This window comes from Fundulus heteroclitus, chromosome 18 (genome assembly GCF_011125445.2).
Source record: "Fundulus heteroclitus isolate FHET01 chromosome 18, MU-UCD_Fhet_4.1, whole genome shotgun sequence".
NCBI lineage: Eukaryota > Metazoa > Chordata > Actinopteri > Cyprinodontiformes > Fundulidae > Fundulus > Fundulus heteroclitus.
The window spans coordinates 24,844,751-24,854,696 of NC_046378.1; the positions used below are offsets into that span (position 1 = coordinate 24,844,751).

The following is a 9,946-nucleotide window of genomic DNA, read 5'->3' on the forward strand; positions in this document are numbered from 1 at the left end:
TCTCCAGCCATCCCTGGAGGTGATGAAGTCTGCGGTTTAGTCATAACAGCTCTTTGCTTTCAGGAACCAATTTGAAACGGTGGTTATTTTCCAATAAAAGCTATAATGCTGAGCACACAGCACAAAACAAAGAAATAGTATGATATCTTTAATTAATTATTGCAATCGTTGCTAAATGTACATGCTAAGCTTGAGCAACTTCCACTTCTGGTTAAAAGGAAATATTTCTATTTATGGAACTTGCCAGAAATAAGTTCCTCATGTCAACGCGAAAAGAGACTGAAAGCTCACGAACAAGGAAATAACGCAGAATCTGATACTGGGTTCCAGTGTAGAAGCAAAACATATATGTGGATGGAAGCTTTGAATCAGATGTGGAGATTGTATTTACAGAAATTGCCACCTTTGTATGTCTTATCTGTTATAATAATGTTGTTCTAGTTTGCTGATAGTTTCTCTTTTCATCTCACAGACAACACAAAGATAAATACAATAAATCATTCTGCAAATATTAGTTAACACCATCTTAAAAAATAAGCTTTTTTTGTATTGCCTCCTCTGACTGACTCCTAAGCACCTCACTGTTACTAAAAGTTAATTTTGAGTCTTCTTCAGTCAGTAACAGCATACACACAGAAGAGAGGTCTTGTCAGGATGGCTTAGTAGTATGGGGGATTAATTATCAGAAAAAATATCAGATTTTTTAGTTTAGTTTTAGTCAGTCACCAGACAGAGCAGATCAAGCGGAAAATCATCCAACTCCAGATTAGACGTGGCCAGAGAAATTGGCTGTGCATCTCTATTTAATAGGGAAAGTGAACATTTTTTAAAAAAACATGACATTCTTGTAGTCCAAATTACCATTTCACAGCAATTGCTTTCATTTAATATATCTAGTAAAATTCATTCTGCAGTTAAATCAATGTGTGCCAAGATGCGATAAAGGCAGAATAATAAAGGGTCAAGTGTGGACAATATAAAAAATAAGTAAATACATAAAAAATACTGTGATACTGTGTTGGCTGGTGTGAAACAAGCGTTAATGGAGGTTTGGGTCCCCTAATGAAATAATGCTCTGGGTGGATCTTCAGGCTTTGAATGGCTTTGATTTAAAAAGAAAAATATTAAAGATATTTGGATCAAATAAAAAAACACACACACACACATACACAACAGAACCGAGCAAGGATAAAACAGAGTTACTAAAGTTCATCTAAAAGCCAGGCCACACTGACAACTTAGTTTATTCCCCAAATGAGAAAATCATAGGAGGGTAAGAAAAAAAAGCCAAACCAATTTTATTATTATGCAACACGGCGACTGCAGTTATCTAAACACTTAGAACTTCCCAAGAAGGCTGTATGATGATGACTCAAGCAACAATAAGCCCAAGAAGCAGCTATGTCGAAACTAAGGTGTGGCAGGTCTTCGAGAGGACTGGGGGCAGTAGCTGTGTTGACTGTGCGATAACAACCGCGCTGCACCTTTAACTGAGAGAGCCTGTGTATTTACTTGGTGACGTATGACGCAAAACGCGTGAAGCGAGGGCAGGAAGGGCAGAGATACCAACCGTCAAGTTAGCGGAAATAAGCAAGCATTCGACCAGAAGTTCAGACAACCGGCTCCGTGTATGGGGGTGTTTATAGTCTTAGTCAGTCAAAATTACCAGTTTGATCAAAATGTGTTTTTATTTAGCTAAATTTCTGAGGTTTTATGTGGGCGTAAATTAACTTATAGTTTTGAATATCAACAGTTATTTGATGGTTTAGTGCTTTTATTTTGAAGGCCACCGGAAAAGTTGTCGCTTCATGCTAAAGGTGAGCCGCGGCTGCCAAACAGATGAACCAACGCGCGGCGGCTGCGTGCGTGAAGGAAAGCGGGGGAAGCTCGGGCAAGAACCGGCTGGGCTGTTGTCGGCAACTCAGCATGCCACCATATAAATGCTGAGCCTGGAGCCGAGACATCTGAATTTACCTCCCGAACGGCGATAGTTGACGGCCACACCCCGTTTTTTTTGTTTGTTTTTTCTGTAACGTTTCCAGGGCTTGCAGAAAAGCGCCGGCGGCTGCGGTTTGAAAGCCAGCAGGGGCGGCTAGCGGGTCCAAACAGCGGAGAGGAAGCAGGAGTGTCGGCTGCTGAGAGAGAGGGGAGAGGAGAGAGAGAGAGAGAGAGCCATGAGAGAATACAAAGTTGTGGTTCTCGGGTCCGGCGGGGTCGGGAAATCCGCGCTCACCGTCCAGTTCGTGACCGGCTCCTTCATAGAAAAATACGACCCCACGATAGAGGACTTCTACCGAAAGGAGATCGAGGTGGACTCGTCTCCCTCCGTGCTGGAGATCCTGGACACGGCGGGCACCGAGCAGTTCGCCTCCATGCGAGACCTCTACATCAAAAACGGACAGGGCTTCATCCTGGTCTACAGCCTGGTGAACCAGCAGAGCTTCCAGGACATCAAGCCCATGAGGGACCAGATCATTCGGGTCAAGCGGTACGAGCGGGTGCCGATGATCCTGGTCGGAAACAAAGTGGACCTGGAGGGCGAGAGGGAGGTGTCGTCCGGCGAGGGGAAAGCCCTGGCGGACGAGTGGAACTGCCCGTTCATGGAAACCTCAGCCAAAAATAAAACCTCGGTGGACGAACTGTTTGCAGAGATAGTCCGACAGATGAACTATGCCGCGACGCCAAACGACGACAACCAGTGCTGCTCGTCTTGTGTGATTCTTTAAGAAGACGAAAAAGAGACAATCATAAAGTTTTATTCCCTACTCGGTTTTAAGTTTGCAATGGTAAGTGTAAAACGTCCCCGAAAGCCAACGAGCAGCTGTCACGTTGCACCGTCGTTGCTAAAAAAGTTTGTGTTCGTGTAAAGGTTTTCTACAGATTTATGCAACAGGCCATAACCCTAAGTAAAATTTGATGGCATTTTACGCACACGTTTTAAACAGAAAATGTGTGTTTTGTCTCTATTTAACACAGAAAGGTAGCAAATATCTCTACAGCTGTTGAACTTAATTTATAAGGTTAGTGCTGTGGTCATCATTAGAGATGGACGGATCAGGCTTTTCATGGGGGATACTGATTTTTAGATGTTTTTCACGTCTCACCTGCTGATTCAGATTTAGTTCCTAAAGTCACCAAAGAATCTGTAGGTATGGCTCATACAGAAAATGAAGCAAGCACAAGATCATCTCCATTTATGCATCAAAAAATACATTCCCAACCTTCATTAGATCTTTACTGAACTAAAAAAAAAAAAAGTACATTAAAGTACATGCTGTTGATTGATGTGCGTAAAGACTGGAAATGGTGGCAGTTCTTGGTTTTGATGCGATAATGAATTTGATGGAGGGGGAAAACAAGATTTTTGACTAATTGATTGTACCAATCAAGTGAACATTGGAGGATAGATTGGCGCATCTCTAAAAACAGCCCAAAGTATATAACAGGTTGACATTAGCCGATCAGTCGCATGGGTTAACCGTCTCGCAGGGCTAGCCGGCAGTCCGCTACTTTCCAGAGATTCTGCTTGTAGCTTCAAAGCAGCCTTGCCCTAAGAAGAGTGATGATTGGCTCTGTGGCGAAGGCATGAGCCAGTAGGAGGTTCTCACAGTGCAAAAACCTTTAGCCCAAATACCACAGTCCCATTGATTCACACCGAAATCTAACCCTAAGAGCTAATTGATTTGATTTCAAACTGAAGAGCAACAAATATTCCATTTTAGTAAGGGTGTTATTTTTAACATTTATTTTTATTTTGATGCATAGGATTTGAGCAAAAAAGAAAAAAATCTATAATAATTTCTCATGCAACCTTCTGCCAATATGCTGTTTATGTATTAGAAATAAGAATGTCAGCAAAACAAGTAAGATTATTTGAAGGCGAGAGGAAAGAATTAATAAATCCAACCAAAATCATGTGTGTAGGTAGGTTAATAATTAAGACAGTTTTTTTTTTTTTTTAAAAGCCAGCATTTCTGGGATAAATTGTGTCCCCCAGTTAAACAACACACGTTCTGAAGATTTAAACCATTTTCTCTAGATCTTGCCATGAAGATTTTCAAAATTCTCTTGTAGTGTTCACCCTTTTCTGACCTATAATAAGTCTGCGTTCAGCCAGGAGGGCATGATGACTACCGTGAAACATCTTTTCATCATTAATAACAGCAGCAGATAATGTCCTGCTTCACAATAAGAAGTTGTTCAGCTTAAATAGTTTTTCCAAGTTAACGATTAGTGAGAAATTCAACGAAGCGTCTCTAACTTGGGCTGATTAAGCATGCATCACAAATTAAATTAGTTGGTTTCTGGATTATAGTTACTTGACAAGGCGTAAATATATTTTAAACGTTCTTTTTAAACTTCTCCTCAGCTGTTTTGTCGGACCAAAACTTAAACGCTGGCTTGTTTTGGTAAACCTTTTGTTTTTTCGTAAACAGGAATAAAAAAAAAAAAGTTTGTGTATGATATTGTCGGGACGCTGTCTGTTACCAACCTGAGATGGCTAATAAATGTCTGTTTATGAGCGGACGGCGATGCCATAACTCTAAAACCCTAGTGTATATACCCTTAAACAATAACCATATCATGACTAGCGTATTTTTCAGACTATAAGGCACACTTAAAATCCTTAATTTTTCTCAAAAATTGAAGGTGAGCCTTATAATCCGGTGCGCCTTATATATGATTAAAGTTGTGCTTACTGACCAAATTTATGTGGTACAATGCGCTCAAAAATCTGTTAAAATGTGTAAGTACGACTTTGGTTAGAAACGAAGCCGCTCGGCTCAATAGATATTTAGACCCCTGAGCTGTCTACAAGACTGCCTGACTGTAATGTCTAAATTAGAAGTGCATTCGTCCTTGCTCCAAGCAAGCGGTCTACAGGACGTGCAGCATCACAGTCCCTCTCTGTTCTCACTGACAGGTGGGAGCCTCCTGGAAAAGAAACGGCTCTAGCTAGCTAATCACACATTTTACCATCCGTTCCGTCGCTCCGTCCCACTGGCAGAAAGTGTGGGAATTGAAGGAATTTGCCACAAGAAATGTAGACAACAGGTAGCCTCGACTATGAAGGGTAAAGCGTCAGCGCTGAGTCCGCCAAGCTCACAGTGTGCGCACAGTAAGTCCGAGTATGTGTGAGTCTTTAGGCAGCCCGCGCCTGGAGTACGCGCTAGCAACAATAAACCTAGTAAGTTAATTCAATATAAAAGTTACGTTTATTTTGCCCTTATGTTAGAAACTGGGTAGTGTAATCCAACTACTCTGTCCTCCCGACAGAGACGGATAGCTCTCCCTCTCAGGAGAGAGCTGCGTACGCGGAGGGGCGAAGTGATATTACGCACTTGGGAAGAATATTTGGTGCGCCTTATGGTCCGAAAAATACGGCGTCTCTGAAAGGAGCCAGAGCAGACGAATGCTAACTATGGACTGATGGAATATAATATTAGGTCAGAAAGTTTTCCGTCAGTACTTGTCAGTCAAACGCTTGGATAGCTCTTAGAGGAACCTGACAATGGCGTAGCTGTTGCCGATTGTTTCACCAAGCAGATTGGAGAAGTTTCGGACTCGTTTGCAGAACAGCAAAGAGCAAGAACTGGTTGACCTAATTAGGCTTACGAACCTGTTTGTTGAATTTGCTTAACACAGAGCAGGGAGTTGCCCAACTACTCGGTGTATCTTCATGAAGGAGGTCAAGCACAAGCTTTTGAGTTGGGCTACATTTATTGTTTCCCAAGTTTTTAAATGTTTTTTATTTTTATGAAATATCTCAGAATAAAGCTAGAAAGCAAAAGTATTCTGTTAATATTTTATGTGAAGCTGTAAACTCACGCCTCTTTGTTTTGCGACAGTGTGTTGCAGCGAGTCCGTCCTGTTGAGCTCTTCTTCGTGTCTCGCCCTGGCGTTTGGAGGAAAATGACGGGAGGAATGCTGCAGGGGGACAGGAGGACGAGGAGGAGGAGGAGGAGGAGGAGGAGGAGGAGGGGAGCGACTGAGGCAGAAGGGAGGGTTCCACTCTTCAGGAATTCTGCCCGGGTCGGAGTATCTGCACAATCAAGCGTCCGCCGCCGATGTCAACGCAGAGTCGGAAAGCCCAAACCCTCCTTTCCAGCTGGAACTAAACTCCAACGGAAGAGATACACAGACTTAACACTTAGAGGAACTCATAAATGGATATTTCTGTAAGGGAAGACGACAGGGAGATAGAATATATTTTGTTAAAGAGCCGCACAGTTCGGGGAGGACAGAGATTCTGGCGCCCTGAACCAGTTTGGAGAAACGCGCCACAACACTCCGAGTCCCACGTTATCTTCCTTTCCAAAGTCAGAAGAAAACCACATATCCGGGGGGTGGAGTATACACGACGAGTGCCACTTTTTCTTCGTTCTTTTCTTCGGCCGAGCTGAAGCGACGTGGAGACGCTGACCCGATCGCCCTTGTGTCGAGTGCCTTTCCGAAACAAATCAGCTGTTCAGATTTTGTGCCAACCCACACGTATCACCAAAAGAACCTTTCAAACACGGCCATTCACATAGCTTGTGAACTCTTCTTCGGGATAATTTTGTAAAGTGGTTGAGACTTAAAAACTTGACTGATTACAGCAGATTTAATTTTTTTTGTTGTTGTTGGTGGGGAAAAAAAAGGTGGATTTCTGTTTCTGTTATGTTGGCCTTTTTTTTTTTTTTTTTTTGTTAACTATGTATTCAGTGAGTGCTTGGTCTGGCCAGTCATGTCTTTCTGTTGAAATGCACAGGTACTGAAACCAACTTCGTTGGAATAACAATACACGACGCTTACCTTTCTGACCAGTTCATTCAAAGGAATCCAGTCTGTTCTGTTTGTTTTCGTTGTTTTTAAACAGGAAGTGTGATGATGTACCGTTGACAAATCTAAACTGATTGTACGTTTAATTTCAGATCAGCCACGCTGTGACAATTCTTTTAATACAGTTTGCGTTTTTAAAAAAAAAGAAACTACGCTGTGGTTTTGTTTTTGTTAACATCTTCACCTCTAATTTATTTATTTTTTATCCTGGTCTGAACCAGTTGGGATTATCGTTGGGGCTGGGCGATAAATCGATTTAATCGATTAATTCGAATTTACAATTCCATTTTTGGAAAATCTGGATTTTATTTTGCCAATACACTCATTGGGTTTCCATGAAGAGAACAGCATGTGATGCTGAATATATGTTTAGGCAAAATTATTGTCAAAATATTAAGTGGAAACTTTTTTTTTTTACCATAATACAAGGTACTTCATTTACTTATTTACTTTTTTTTTTTAACTTAGTTTGAAGTTCACAGGTGCAGTGAAGCCTGTTCTTAGCTCAATGTGTAATACCACTTGCAGCAAATGTTTTGTTATATTTTTATAGTTTATAATGGCACGGCTGCCATCTTGTTGTACAAGCATGTTTCACAGCTTGTTTTTAGTTGCACTTTGAATTCAGGTCAACTCCCTGACGAAATGCTTGACATAAAAAGCAATGTTTTAAAATAATTTCTTTAATTTCTTTTTATGAAACAAAAAGGAGGAAAAAATCGGTTAATCGGATTTGGTATGATAAAATTGGAGCTTTATTATTTAATCCATATCGCCCAGCCCTAATTATTGTAAAACAATGCTAAAACTCCTGTTAAATTACCATATATGCTTAAAAATATACAATGATGGTGCCAACAAGGGGCTTTTCAGTAATCTCACTTCACCTAAAAACCCCAGAAATATATAAATTACATCATTCTTTAGGGAGCGTGGTAAGCCGCATGCTAACAGGAAACGGGGCAACAGCTAAAAAAGGCACATCTTTGTTGCTGTTACGCTGCGTTTTGTGTCCACAGATTCTCTTCTGGTTACCTGTAGTTTTAACTTAACTTCAAAGCTGTTTTGGTTTTCGTTTTCTGCCCCGCTCGGGCAACTCAAAAAAACAAATCCAGCCTTCTGTCTCGTGCTGCTGAGCCACGCTGTCGTCTCTGCAACGACAACAAAACCCTCCCTGTGGCCGACGCTGAAACCACTGTGACGTAAAGCGTCAGTTCCAAGAGAAAAGAGAACAAAAAAAACACAATGCTCGGGGTATAGTTGTTATGACTAGTTTCAAAACACGATTAGTAACTTGGCCTTGTTCGTTTTCGCAGAGTTCAGATGACACCATGTGTGGTCACAGGTTTCCGATGCAGGAAAACCTTGTGAAGATAACGTAAGCGCACGACCAGCTTGTTTGCAAAGCCGGTCTTTCTACCCAGCATCTCCTGCCGCATCACTAGACAGGCACTGCAAGCTCTGGGGTGAGAGTCTCCTAGCTGTGTGGGCGTAGCATGGTAACAACCCAGAGCTTCATCCCAGCTGCAGTAGCGGGATGCCCGATATTCAGCTTCCGTTTACCTTCAAGCCCCACAGCTGAACCCCGCGGACTGGGCCAACCGCAGCGTGGCTGGATGGGTGCAGAGTAAACAAACGCGAGATAAGCTTCAAATAGAGTCCAGTCCTTCTGGGAGCAGATGGGTCTGCCTGTCAGTGTCCTGCATTGGCTCAGATTGCTCACAGGGACCCTGCATGCTTTGGGTATCTGTTAGCATATACGTATGCGTAAGCAATAGTACCATGTGACTGCAGTGCTTCGGGAGATGGGGGGGGGTAGAGATGCCCCCATCAGAATTTCGTCGGGCAGGTCTGATCTCCGGTTTCTGTGAAGCCTTCACTTACACATAACCGTTTCGGTCAATTTTGAAGTGATTTGGTTTATTACTTTATTTCAATCACGGGTAAAATGAGCATTTCATGTTATGAAAACAGAACGCATGCTTGAAAAAGGTTAAAAAGAGCATTTCCTCAAAATAAAAGTGGAATAGGGAAAAACAAGGTACAATTTATCACCAATCCACAGACCAACAAAAAGGAAAAAGAATATTTAATTACGTTTACGATTAATACCTGAGCTCCTTTGCTAAGTTAGCACGATTCCCTGTATTTAAGCATCATATTTGATTTGATCGCCTTTTTAAACATAGAATAATGTCTGTAAGAACCACATTCAAAAATATCTCCAGCCTTCTTGCTGTGAGATGTCATTTATTATAATAGCAGAAAAAAGTCATTGAGTTGACATTTCAAACTGTCTTTAGCATCTATTTTTAAATGCTTTTAAGCGATTGTGGTTAGTAATACTAAAAACAGCGGTCTCTGGGTGTTTGTGAGGAAAATGGGGGCCTCAGGGAGCTCCGAAAAGCTGCCAACATTTTTAAAATCCAGGGATGCTCCGAAACGTAGAGGTTGAAAAGTTTAAAAGTTATAAAGCATCAACTTTGCTGCACTTTGTTTAGGTTCCTGTAGTCTGCACAGAGTCTTACTCTCTCCTGCTTTCTAAAAGCCTGAACGAAGCGCAGACATGTCTCGCCGCTCAGAAAGTATAGTTTCCTCATGTGCCTGTGCCTTATTGGACTTCATTCTTCACCTGAGTCTTCCTCCCACACTGACAGCTCTCTCTTGTAAAGGGGAACTTTTCTCGATGAGTTTACCTGTACGAATAAAGGTTTGAAAAGAAGATTACAGTAAAAGTAACGAGATCCAGCGTTATCCATACCACCTGGTAGCATTTTTGGGCACGCCGCGTCCGACAGTCAGGAAAAAGCTCGGACTTGTCGAGTGTCGGAACAGCCGGTCACCCTTCAGGGCTGATCAAGCTGAACGTTTTGAGAGCTGCCGTGTGAGTTTTCTCCCGTCAGTAACAACTTCCACGCCTAAGAGTGTTGTTGTTAGCGTGACCTGGTCGTGTTACTGAGCATTTATTGAGCAGGGGGAAAAAAAAAGCGAGTCTTTTGAACTTTGCCACGTCCGATTCCAATCGCCTGCAGAGGCTGATGGCTGCCACTGGCGGTGAACTCCAGCATGGATAAATGTAATGCCGGAGTTATTCTCTGCCGCGTTGCTAAATGCGCAGTGTTGC

At 42.1% G+C, this 9,946-nt stretch overlaps 1 protein-coding gene across 1 annotated transcript; it reads left to right on the forward strand.

The window, feature by feature from the left end:
• The first annotated feature begins 1,748 nt into the window (after positions 1–1,748).
• LOC105932604 (ras-related protein Rap-2b) lies at positions 1,749–6,967 on the forward strand. The gene is made up of 2 exons (XM_012871835.3): positions 1,749–2,786; positions 5,850–6,967. The coding sequence occupies exon 1, from the start codon at positions 2,175–2,177 to the stop codon at positions 2,724–2,726; it is 552 nt and encodes a 183-aa protein (XP_012727289.1). The 5' UTR covers positions 1,749–2,174; the 3' UTR covers positions 2,727–2,786; positions 5,850–6,967.
• Positions 6,968–9,946: the final 2,979 nt, after the last annotated feature.